The following is a 13,343-nucleotide window of genomic DNA, read 5'->3' as shown; positions in this document are numbered from 1 at the left end:
TCACCATCTGAGCCACCAGGGAAGCCCCCTATCAAGGAAACAGGAAATATTTTAAAAAAGCATGCTCTGATCTAAGAGTACTGGAGTGGAGCCAATGTGCCGCATTTTTAACAAGCTTATTTTAACTAGTAATATTGAAAATTCTGATACATGAATGACCGTTCTGAATAGCAAAGAAGTAGACCCCTAAGGTAAGAATTAATACTTAACTTTGAATTTTAAGTATTTTACAAAATTGACAGGTCTGATAGAATACTACCGATAGCAGCAATAATCCTTTGAAGTATTTAGTATATACTATATGTCTTTCTAAAAGTTTTTACAGGGTCTTGAATGCATCACATAAATAATATAAAATCAACAATTCTTGTTCCACCGTTTTGCAAATATTTTGTCAAACATTCATTAAATGACAGATCTTGAATTTGCTTCAGTTCATGTGAACTAAAATTTAACTAGTAAAACACAAATACACAGAGTCAACACTAAAGAAAGTGTATACGAGTTTTTCTAGGGTCTTCCCTGGTAGTCTGAGCTCCCAAGTCAGGAGGCTGGGTTCAGTCCCTTGTTAGAGAACTAGATGCCACACACCACAGCTAAAGTTTGGCTGCTGCAACAAAGTCCCCCACATGGCTCCAAGATTCTGCAGGCTACGACCAAGACACAACTCAGCCAAACATAAATACGTGTATTTTTTTTTTAAAGAACTTTATATAACTGGGGAGAATACCAAAACAAGAAAAAAAAATACTTTTAACATTTTCATGCATACAGACATATTACAATGAGACTGTATACTTACTAAGAGTATTAAGAAAAAGCTAACATTCAGAAAACTAAGATCACAGCATCCGGTCCCCTCACTTCATGGCAAATAGATGGGGAAAGAGTGGAAACAGTGGCTGACTTTCTTTTTGGGGGCTCCAAAATCCCTGCAGATGGTGACTGCAGCCACGAAATTAAAAGATGCTTACTCCTTGCAAGGAAAGTTATGACCAACCTAGGCAGCATATTAAAAAGCAGAAACATTACTCTGTCCACAAAGGTCCGTCTAGTCAAGGATATGGTTTTTCCAGTAGTCATGTATGGATGTGAGAGTTGGACTATAAAGAAAGCTGAGCATAAAAGAATTGATGCTTTTGAACTGTGGTGTTGCAGAAGACTCTTGAGAGTCCCTTGGACTGCAAGGAGATCCAACCAGTCCATCCTAAAGGAAATCAGTCTGGATGTTCATTGGAAAGACGGATGTTCAAGCTGAAACTCCAATATTTTGGCCATCTGATGCGCAAAACTGACTCATTTGAAAAGACCCTGATGTTGGGAAAGATTGAAGGCAGGAGGAGAAGGGGACGACAGAGGATGAGATGGTTAGATGGCATCATTGATTCAATGGACATGAGTTTGGATACACTCCAGGAGTTGGTGATGGACAGGGAGACCTGGAGTGCTGCGGTTCATGGGGTCACAAGGAGTGAGACACGAATGAGCAACGGAACTGAAGTGATTCATGTACAGTTCAGTTCAGTTCAGCTGAGTTCATTCATATTCATGTCAATAAAATTGATATTCATGTCAATAAAATGAGTTCATGTTCAGTTCAGTTCAGTCATTCCTATTCATGTCAATAAAATCGACATTATTTTTAATGGGTTAAAATATATACATCTACTTGTGGAAGGTATTCTTTGTATATTTTAAATACACTAGGGGGCAAACATATACAATGGTATGAGATAAATTAAAGCGCTTGGCTCTGAAACTTTAATTTCTTGAAAAACTGGATCATTTTGTTGAGCTGTATCTTAGAAATTCAACACAGGTGAAAACAGATTAGCACCAATAGGATCTTTGCAAATATTTTGACAAAAAAATGCAAAAATGTGAGTAAGAAGACTATGTCTGTGATATGAGCGAGGAGTGTACTGGAAACATCACACTTGGGCTTGAGTGATGAAAACTCTCACTCCCCAAACCCAGTATCGATCATCAACACAGTGAGTGTTCATTTTCCAAAGCAAAGAGAAACCAAGAAGATGTGGAGTTTCTCCATTAAGTGTGAGGGTTTTCACATGTCCCTCATTCCATTTTTCCACAGCCTTGTTTAAAGACAGAGGGAAACAAAATGAACGTTATAGCCTGATAATCTCAGAGAAATCACCAGAGCCAGTGGAGATCATATGTCATGGTGTAAATGGATCACACGGAAGATGCACTATCAGAACCTGGGCATGTCAGAAAAAACAAGGAAATTCTAACTTGAACCTAACATAAAAAATATCAGTTTTATGCAAAATTCATTTCATATATACTTCCTCTGTTTTGTATCCTAACAATGTTGTCACGCGAGTGTCTGTTCCTGGGTTCTTTGTCTCGTCACAACGAAAATTTGGAGTGATGGACATTAACGCCCCTTGGCGGGTCACGGCTCTCAGAGGACAGGCCGTGTTATAGCTCTTAAATAAATCAGTGTTAGAGCTCTATTTATTTAGATAATACCCGGAAAACCCATCTTTGAGTTGTGAGGACATGTCGATCCCAAGACGCGAGGAGATCACCCCATCGCGCGGGAGAGAGAGAGATGGAGACAAGAAGGAAGAGGATTTGGCTCCTCTTTTTATCTGTTTCTCTGCCCCTGGGTCTGTCTAATGTAAATTAGGCCTAGGCAGGCGCGTTGTTTTACCTGAGATTCTCACTCCGGTCCTCTGACCTACCTTTGTTCTGTTTTTTCGGGCTTTCCCTTCCAGGTCTTTTAGCCACCGCCATTTTGGACTCTTTTTCCCTATTCTAACTACCTAACAATGTGTTTAACTAGTAAGTCTTAGCATTACAGAGGACAGTATCTCCTAGTTTTCTTTTTATTTCTGAGCATTTTCTGAAAAATTCTGGGTCACTGAGTTTATTCAATATATAAGGGCATTTTCTAACTCCTAAAGAGCTGAAATTGCATCCCCATGTAAACTCATCATGGCATTTCCCCTAGTTCCCTAAGATCCCAACACCGAACCACATCCCAATGGGAATCTCGGATACCAGTGCCTCTCCGTGCTTCTCTCTCACAAAGGGAATATATTCACCAGTTGAAAGTCACTAATTCATGCTGAGAATTCATCATGCTCCATAGAAAGGCAGGATACACACAAGAGAGACAAGATTCTGGGACACAAGGGAGAAGTGGTCTAAAGAGCCAGGCTTCACTATGATAAGAAGAAAAGGAAAAAATAAAGAAGTTGATAACAAACACCCAGGCAGAAAAGTTAGAAGCAGAGAACTAAAGGTGTGCAGGTTCTCAGTCCAGGCATTTCAGGAAGAAAAGCAGACACAACCCCAGACCCGGGACAGGACACGTACCTGAGAAGCTGCCATTTCCTCCTCTTCTTCCTCCTGCTCTGCGTCTTCTCTGGGGATGTTACGTCGAAAACTCACATCTGCATCTTGAGAAAATACCTTCAAAGGCATCCATGCAGCTGTTTAACCTGCAACTGCTGCAGGGAAAGAGAAGAAAAAGTTTTCCTGTTTCCCTCATCCTTTTCTGAGCTCCTTTCGACTTTCTGTGTTCCCAGTCTGTAGTGGGGAATCAAGACTAACCTGATAATGCTAATCACATCCTGGTGCTCTACACTATTTGCAGATCAGCCCGGCTAGTTCTTCTCCTTCCTTTTCAAGTTACAGAGAACAGTTCACGAGAGACAGTGGGCCCTCCTTCTGGGCAACCTGACCCAGCCTTGAGGGTTTTGAAAGAAACATAAGAGGAAGACCCGCATTCAGAGCCCTGAGGGGAAACCTCACACCTGAGACCTCAGGAAGGGAGGGTTTAGGGAGGGAACTTCTAGAAACAAAAAAGGTCAATCTGATTCCCTGGGGAGGGGCTTTTTCTAGGATGGGTGTGGTGGTCCACAGCCTTCCTGTACCCTTGGGGGCTGGGAGGGGAGAGGTGAGCGTTTGGTGGGAATCACCTGGGGGTCTTGGGTTCCTGCCAGGCTTTACTTGCAGAATTCCTCCCAAAGATTTCCCCTGTCCTTAGTTTTTTTCACCCCCCTCTGCAGCCTGGGGACACAGGTTTTCACAAAATGCTTTGCTTTGTGACCACCTCTCTGCAGGCGTGGCACCTCCAACTTCAGAGACCAGGAGCCTGGAGGCATCTCCATCCCCGCTTTCTTGGAAAAGAAACCAGGGGCAGCAGGAGGCCTGGCGTGCTGCAGTCCAGGGCGACTGAGCACCTGAACTGAACTGAACTGAACCGAGCTGGACACGCTAGGTTCACAGTGCGTATGGGTGGAGCCAGATGCCTCTGAAAATGATGCCCTAAATGCTTCTGATGACCAACCAAGGAAGAAATGATCGGTGTTGTCATAAGTTACATCACACAGGAGTTAACACCTGAGAATGTTGTTGCTCTACTTCCTGTGTGTGTTTTTCTAGGTTTTGTGAATCAACTGCTACAGTTCGTTGTCTGCCCCATTCAGAGCTCTATTTTCCCACATCTTTAAAGTATAATGACCAAGGAAAAAATAAAGATAGAAGCATAGTCATCTTTCTCATATTATGTATTCTAAAAAATATTCAATCTGCATTCACCAGTACCAACTTTGTAAATGATTTAGTTTCACAGCAGAATTGAGAATAAAGTATAGACATTTCCCATATACCTCTTGTTCCCACATGTGGACAATCTCCCTACTTAGCTTTCCCCACCAGAGTGAGCATTTGTTACCACTGATGAATCTACATGGGCAGTAAAGAGATAAACTCTCTAGTTTAACCCTGTGTTCCTTTTAGGAATGTGCACTACATACCTCTAGATAAATGTTTAATAACATGTGTCCATCATGACAGTTTAACACAAATTATTTCATGGTCCTGAAAGTTCTCTAGACTTATGATGTTCATAGTCCCTCCTTTGAAACCCACAGTAATCATGAACCTTTTTAATCTCTTTTATATTTCTTACTAGATTCCCAGGTGACTGAGTGATAAGGAATCTGCCTGCAGATGCAGGACATCCAGGTGATGCGGGTTCAGTCCTTGGGTGAAGAAGATCCCCTGGAGGAAGAGATGGCAACCCACTCCAGTATCCTTTCCTGGGAAATGTATGGACAGAGGTGAGCCTGGCAGGCTACAGCCCCTGGGATCACAGATACTCAGACACAACTGAGCACACATAAGACCATTTACCTACACCAAAAGTCATATTGTAGAAATCCTACTTTTTGTAGCATTTTCAAATGGGCTTCTTTCACTTAGTAATGAAGGAGGAAACAGACAGAGCTGGACTCCGTCTTAGGCCAGGCTGTGAGCATCAGTCTACATGCACGGTCACTCTCCCAGTGGACTCTGAACTTTGCGCCCCGGTGTATATGGAAATGGCATACCAATGGAAAATCAGATCCCACCCCGCCCACTCATAAAAGAGCCTCAGGACTTGTATTAGGACTCTGTTGCCTAAAAGAATATGTTAATTATCTCTGTAACAGAACAAAGTGGTGAATTCCATTCTGTTTATCGGGATATGACCACAGGCCTGTTGATAAATATCCACTGTTTATTTAGTCCTGTGACACAAGAATCACGGGTTAACTTTGATCGTATCTCTCTTTTACCTTGTCCAGACTAGTTTCAAGGAATTTGGGGAGGTGGGTTTGAGCAAGTACACTTAGGGTATATAAAGTTTTCACAAAAACTGTTCAGGGTCCTTGCTAAGAGGAGACTTTGCCTTGGACCCGCCAGTGTAATAAACTGCACTCCACTATCTACATTGTCCTTCTGAGTCAGTTTGCTTCCCAGAACACATGGCTACAACCGTCAAATGCATGGAATGATTGTCAATGTATTTTATGCCTTGAAAGCTTAACATGGAAAAGCTTAAGAACTACCTCTGCGCCTATATTCGTGCTCAGTAAATAAGGTCATCAATACCATTTTTTAAATTCCAAACATATCTGTTAAGACAATATTTGCACAAATATAGAGATCAGATGTGGACACAGCAGGAGAAGAAGAGGGGGACCAATTGAAAGGGTACCATTGACGTATATACACCACCAAGGGTAAAACGTTGGAGAAGACTCTTGAGAGTCCCTTGGACTGCAAGGAGATCCAACCGGTCCATCCTAAAGGAAATCAGTCCTGATATTCATTGGAAGAAGTGATGTTGAAGCTGAAAGTTCAATACTTTGGCCATCTGATGTGAAGAACTGACTCATTTGAAGAGACCCTGACGCTGGGACAGATTGAAAAGGGGAGGAGAACAGGACGACAGAGGATGAGGTGGTTGGATGGCATCACTGACTCAATGGACATGAGCTTGAGCAAGCTCCAGGAGCTGGTGATGGACAGGGAGACCTGGCCTGCAGCACTCCATGGGGTCGCAGAGTCAGAAATGACTGAGCAACTGAACTGAACTGATGGTTAAAATAGGTAGCTGGTGGGAAGCTGCTGTTTACCACAGGGAACTCAGCGTGGTGCTCTGTGCTGAGGAGAGGGGTGAAACGGAGACCACGGGAGGGAGGGCCAAGAGGGAGAAGATTTATGTATACTTACGGCTGATTGACGATGTCATACAGCACAAACTAGCACAACATTGTAAATCAATTATATTCCAATAAATATATATATATATATATATATATATATATATATATATATATATATATATATGTCTCAAAAGGAAAAAAATCTAAACAGACTGGTCACCCGGTGGTGGAGAATCCATCTGACAGTGCAGGGGACAAGGGCCTCATCCCTGGGCCAGGAATATTCCACATGCTGTGGGGAGACTAAGCCTGTGCCCCACAGCTGCTGAGGCTGGGCGGGGCAGCTTATTCTTTTCCATGGGCAGGAGGCAAAAGAAAGATGCTCACCACCGCTAAACAATAAGAAATGCAGAACAAAGGTACAGGGATGTATCACCGCATGCCAGTGAGAAGAACAACCCGCAAAAAGCCCACTAATAATATCACAAACGCTGAAGGGGCTTGGAGATCAGGGAACCTCCTACATGTCTGGAGGGAATGTAAGCTGGTGCAGTCACGTGGGAGGACCGTGTTGAAGTTCCTTAAAAAACATAACCTCTTGACATTTAAGGAAATGAATTCCATGAAAAGTAGACAAAACAGATTAATCAACAAATTGACAAGTTTTATAGTGTTTAGTCAATCATCTGCAATTCTGAAATGACCAGTTTTGATCTGGCATTTCTAAATTCTCTAAGTTAAATGTGTAAGAATACACATACGCTCACATATTCCTTCTTGGTCTTCTCACTACTAACATGCTTACCTTCAGATATTTATATCTTGTATTCAATGTGTGTTATATAAATCATATTATGTATATATCATCAGATATTTATATATTGCTTTCAAAGTACGCCAAAGCCATGAGAAAACAGCTCCTTTAAGCCTTACAAGACACATGTGCTAAGAATGATACAGGGTAAGATTTTATAAATCTTGGTTCAGAATTTTCCCATCATGGCTGTTGATTATTCTTTTTGTGACTTTGTTAAACTTACATTTGCTTAAATGAGCCCCTGAAAAGTTTTAACTAACAGGAGAACAAAGACAATTGCAGTAGGTGAGTTTATGACTCTAGGTCCTCAGAGAATTCACAGAAAGCCTTGAGGGCCCCTGAGGAAGGTCAAGGCTAGAACCAGGCAGAGAAAATTCCAGTACTTGGGGTTCAGACCTGACCCTGGGTGAAGTGCTGTGGGTCCCACAGGCTGAGTGTGGATGGGTCCATTCAAAGAAAGACGAGCAGGATTCTGGTGAGCTCTGAGGGTGTCACTGAAGGGGGGCCTGTGCAGTAGACCCTGGGGTTCAGCAAGACTGCTGGTCCCAAGGCAGGGCTCATCTAGTGCAGGTGCTCACAGGACTGGTTGGTGTGAGTTCAAGGTGCAGGGGTTTAGTTGCTCCGAGGCATGTGGGATCTTCATGGATCAGGGATCGAACCTGTGTCTCCTGCACTGGCACAAGGATTTTTTACCCACTGAGGCACCAAGGAAGCCCCAGATGCTGTGTGTGATGCTGCTTTTCCTTAGTGAGGAACACACAACCCATTGAGAGCTCACATGAGAGCTCTCTGGAAATGCATGGCGGAAACTGCAAGGAAGCTCTCTTTGATCCCTCCAAAGTCTTAGGCTGCTAGTGGAGGGGGGGTGTGTTCTGATGAACAGATGACAGAGATGAGAATGTGGCAAATACAGTAGGTTTCTGAGAATCCGGGAAATCAAATTCTGTCCTCCTGAGTTAGGAGAGTTTCTGGGTAGTGCAAAGGACTAACACTACTAGACAGAGGTTATTATACTTTCCCAGACTTAGATCTGGGAAAAATGGAAACAGTGACAGACTTTATTTTCTTGGGCTCCAATATCACTGCAGACGGTTACTGCAGCCATGAAATTAAAAGACGCTTGCTCCTTGGGAGAAAAGCTATGACAGTTCATTTTAGTGGCTCAGTCGTGTCTGACTCTTTGTGACCCCATGGACTGCAGCATACCACGTTTCCATGTCCATCACCAATACTTGGAGCTTGCTCAAACTCATGTCCATTGAGTCAGTGATGCCATCCAACCCTCTCATCCTCTGTCGTCCCCTTCTCCCACCTTCAATCTTTCCCAGCATCAGGGTCTTTTCCAATGAGTCAGTTCTTCACATCAGGTGACCAGAGTATTGGACCGTTGCCTCTTGACCTGCATATAGATTTCTCAGGAGGCAGGTAAAGTGGTCTGGTATTCCCATCTCGTTAAGAATTTTCCACAGTTTGTTGGGATCCACAGAGTCAAAACAAACATAGCATATTAAAAAGTGGAGGCATCACTTTGTCAACAAAGTTCTGTGTAGTCAAAGCTATGGTTTTTCCAGTAGTCATATACGGATATGAGTTGGACTATAAAGAAGGCTGAGTGCCGAAGAATTGATGCTTTCAAACTGTGGTGCTAGAGAAGACCCTTGAGAGTCCCTTGGACTGCAAAGAGATCAAATCAGTCAGTCCTAAAGGAAATCAACCCTGAATATTCATTGAAAGGACTGATGATGAAGCTGAAGCTCCAATACTTTGTCTACTTGATGCAAAGAGTCGACTCACTGGAAACGACCCTGATGTTGGAAAAGACTGAAGGCAGGAGGAGAAGGGGATGACAGAGGATGAGATGGTTGGATGGCATCACTGACTCGATGGACATGAGTTTGAGCAAGCTCCAGGCGTTGATGATAGACAGGGAAGCGTGGTGTGCTGCAGTCCATGGGATCGCAAAGAGTCAGAGACGACTGAGCAACTGAACAAGACAGCATCTGTTAAAAGTTACTATTGGGGGTACTTTTAGAGGGAGAAATTTATAAATTTCCATCTTTCTGTAGATATTTGTCTATTTAGATTTTCTGTAACTACTTGGGAATGGGTCTGTATTGGTAAGATATATTTTAGTGGAAAACATCTTTATCACCACCCAGACTTGCAAATTAATTGGCATTGAGGTGGACAAATATATACAATAAATTTTAACATAAAAATTTCTGTCATCATGGTCTTCCTTTTAATTATAGGGCTTAGTAATCCTCAAGCACTTTGGTTCTAGTTCTCTGATCATACTTAAGTGATGCTGAAGCTCAGGGATCAGGAAAGAACCCACTGTTGGGTAGAAAAATTTCTCAGAGGAACAGAGAAGTCAGCACAATACAAGAGTTTCATTGCCAGGCTCTCAGCTGTCAGCTCAGCATCCTGCTCATTCCATATGAGAACCTGTCTGCCTCCCCAGATCGCATAAAAGAAAAAGCCCCTCAGGGCACTGCAGTGGTCTCTTTGGGAATAACAAGTTGATTGTAGTTTTTTTGGGGGGAGGATAATTAAGTTTTTAGAAAGTTAATTACAAGTTTTATTCAAGTATGCTTTTGTTCCATGAGCCTACCTTCTCCTTGCAGCTAAACAGGCAAAGATAATCGCAATTCTGAGGGAAGGGGAGGTCACGGAATCACAAATGCATATCTAGGGGTGTGACAGCCTTCATCTAACACAGGTGCTGATTTTCAAACCAGCACACCTCCTCCTACAGTGTAATGGCAACAGAAAGGAGTCAGATACTGATTTTCTATTTCAATCTGAGAGGAAGAGTCTATAGACAAGAAGTATCAGGGGTAAGTGGTTATTCCACAAAAAAGGAAATTCTTGAGGGTCTAAATCTAGTCCATTGCCAAAGCCACACAGAAGGAAAGAAGGATTCTGACTGTTGAGCTGGACTAGTAAAGAAAGGCCAGGACTAGAGATCCAACAGCAATCCATGACTGCTCTGAATTTATAATTTAGTGTAATCCACAGTGACTTTGATTCCTGGCATTGACTGCGAGTGACAATGCAGCTTAGACTTTTAATTTTCTTAAGAACTGTAGGGTTTTTCTTTTATTTGTTTATTTTTGGTTGCACTGAGTCTTCATTGCTGCGTGGGCTTTCTCTAGTTGGGGTGAGTGGGGGCTACTCCTTGCTGTGGTGCCCAGGCTTCTCATTGCAGTGGCTTCTCTTGCTGCCGATCACAGATTCTAGGCGCTCAGCCTTCAGTATCTGCAGCATGTGGGTTCAGTAGTTTGGTGTGCCGCTCTAGAGAGCAGGCTCAAAAGTGCCGGTGCACAGGCTTAGCTGCTCGAGGACGTGTGGAATCTTCCTGGACCAAGGATGGACCCCGTGTCCCCGCACCAGCAGGTGGATTCTTATCCACTGTGGCACCAGAAGAGTCCTTAAGAACTGTAGTTTTGAGCTCAGTCTGAAGTTCCACCTCGTTTACTGAAAGCATAGATTAAATTCAGGGTTATTGCAGGTGTGCGTGCCTATGACACCTTCTGCTTCTAGTAATGAGTAAGATGAATCTACAAGTCACTGAGTCCTGTGCAGAAATGGTGAACCCAGATGACAGTTCCTGGTACAAAATTGTTTGCTTTATCTCTGAGTATACGAAGTGCTTGATGGGGACAGTAATTGTTACGTCCTGAAAATGTCTTTGATCTGTTAAATTGATGAGACTGTTTTCCCTATTGAAGAAAAGGAATCGGCACATAAGAAAAGTGTACATTTATAATAATGAGTTTCAGATAGCCCCAGTCAGGCTCAAATATACCATGATGCTTTCACTCATCTAAAAATATTCTACTATCAATTGTTGTTGTTGTTTAGTTGTAAGTCATGTCCGACTCTTTGTGACCCCATGGACTATAGCCCACCAGCTTCCTCTGTCATTGGGATTTCCCAGGCAAGAATACTGGAGTGGGTTGCCGTTTCTTTCTCCAGGGGATCTTCCTGACCTGGGGATTGAACCCATGTCTCCTGCGTTGGCAGGAAGTTTCTTTACCACTGAGCCACCAGGGAAGCCCAAAATATAATGACACATTACCAAGAGAGCTCAATATCTATTTAAACTATTGAGAGAACAGAGCTACCTGGATTTGTCAGATATCACAGTGATTAAATGTGCTAGATTTGTTACCAGCCAAGTCAGGTTTAAGTCCTTTCTTGCCTGTGGTGGTTTAGTTGCTAAGTCATTCCAGGTTTCCCTGCCCTGTTTCATCTCCCTGAATTTGCTCAAACTCATGTCCATTGAGTCAGTGATGAATCCAACCATCTCATCCTCTGTCACCTCCTTTTCCTCCTGCCCTCAATCTTTCCCAACATCAGGGTCTTTTCCAGTTACTTAGCTCTTCACCTCAGGTGGCCAAAGTATTGGAGCTTCAGCCTCAGCATCAGTCCTTCCAATGACTATTCAGGGCTGAGTTCCTTTAGGATTGACTGATTTGATCTCCTTGCTGCCCAAGGGACTCTTATGAGTCTTCTACAGCACACAGTTTGAAAGCATCAATTCTTTGACCCTCAGCCTTCTTCAGGGTCCAACCTTCACATCCATACATGGTTACTGGAAAAACCATAGCTTTGACTATAGGGACCTTTGTCAGCAAACTGATGTCTCCACTTTTTAGTATGCTGTCTAGACCTATGAAGGTTCACTCATTTATAAGAGCTCTCTTTTTTTCAGATTTTTTTTTCTGCTTTTATTTTATTCATTTTAAGTTAATTTTTTATTTGAGTATGTCAGGGCAGTCTCAGCGTGGGTTGGAAAAGAATTTCCAGACACAGAGTATTTCAGAAGGGGATGCATTTATTAAGAGCAGGGAGCAGAGGTAATGAAGGTGCTACAAATGCAGCTGGCTGGAGGGAGACTGTGCTTTTCATGGGTTAGCAGCTGATTTTTACAGCCTCAAGACAAAGAAAATTCCTGCTGGAAGGCTAGCACTAGGTTATTGGATAGGGCACTATGGTGGCTACCAGGATGGGCATTTTTGCCTAATTTGGGGTTAAGTCTGCTGGTGATGATGGAAGGGGGTGGGGGCAGAACTTTTGGCAATGGTTACAAAGGGGTTTTTCCAGCAGTCACATACGGATGTGAGGGTTAGACTGTAAAGAAGGCTTGAGTGCCGAAGAATTGATGCTTTCGAACTCCGGGGCTAGAGAAGACTCTTGAGAGTCCCTTAACAGCAAGGAGATCAAACCAGTCAAGCCTAAAGGAAGTCAACCCTGAATATTCATTGGAAGGACTGATTCTGAAGCTGAAGCTCCAATATTTGGCCACCTGATGTGAACAGCCAATTCACTGGCCCTGATGCTGGAAAAGATTGAGGGTAGGAGGAGAAGGGGACAACAGAGAATGAGATGGTTGGATGGCATCACCAACTCACTGGATATGAGTTGAACAAACTCTGGGAGATACCGAAGGACAGGGAAAGCTGGTGTGCTGCAGTCCATGGAGTGGCAAAGAGTCAGACACAACTGAGCGACTGAACAACAATGACCAAGGGGCTCAGACAGTTCCAGAGATGACCTTGTTTCTGGGCTCCATGTCTGAGGCCTTGGGGCAAGACTCTACAGAGCATAGTTGATTTATAATGATACATTTGTTTCTGCAGTACAGCAAAGTGAATCAGTATACGTATACATTTATCCACTCTCTTTTAGATTCTTTTCCTGTATAGATCATCACAGAGTACTGAGTAGACTTTCCTGTGCTGTGTGGGAAGTCTTGTCAGTTGTCTATTTTACATATAGCTGTGTGTATATGAGGCTTTCCTGGTGGCTCATATGGTAAGGAATGGGTCAGGAAGATCCCCTGGAGAAGGGCATGGCAACCCACTCCAGAATTCTTGCCTGGAGAATTCCATGGATAGAGGAGCCTGGCAGAGTGCAGTCCATGGGGTCACAAAGAGTCAGACATGACTGACAACTAACACTTTCACTACTTCAGCATGTATATGTCTATCCCAATTTTCCAATTTATCCCTCCCCAACTTCTCCCTCAGTAATTATGTTTGTTTTCT

At 43.1% G+C, this 13,343-nt stretch overlaps 3 protein-coding genes across 3 annotated transcripts in view; 1 reads left to right on the top strand and 2 right to left on the bottom strand.

Annotated features, from left to right (window-relative positions):
* LOC122692448 (zinc finger protein 107-like) overlaps positions 1-3,609 on the bottom strand; it is a 65,444-nt gene extending 61,835 nt beyond the window's left edge. The window contains 1 exon segment of the mRNA XM_043900012.1: positions 3,349-3,609. Within this exon segment, the coding sequence (XP_043755947.1) occupies positions 3,349-3,456 (108 nt within the window). The 5' untranslated portion in view covers positions 3,457-3,609.
* The window catches only part of LOC122692444 (thymosin beta-4-like), a 567,005-nt gene that overhangs the window by 361,758 nt on the left and 191,904 nt on the right, over positions 1-13,343 (bottom strand). The window lies entirely within an intron of this gene.
* LOC122692415 (zinc finger protein 345-like) overlaps positions 1-13,343 on the top strand; it is a 564,572-nt gene that overhangs the window by 402,618 nt on the left and 148,611 nt on the right. The gene's annotated exons all lie outside the window — the stretch shown is intronic.

Source organism: Cervus elaphus, chromosome 4, assembly GCF_910594005.1.
Source record: "Cervus elaphus chromosome 4, mCerEla1.1, whole genome shotgun sequence".
Taxonomy (NCBI): domain Eukaryota; kingdom Metazoa; phylum Chordata; class Mammalia; order Artiodactyla; family Cervidae; genus Cervus; species Cervus elaphus.
This window is presented reverse-complemented; position numbering and strand designations above follow the sequence as displayed.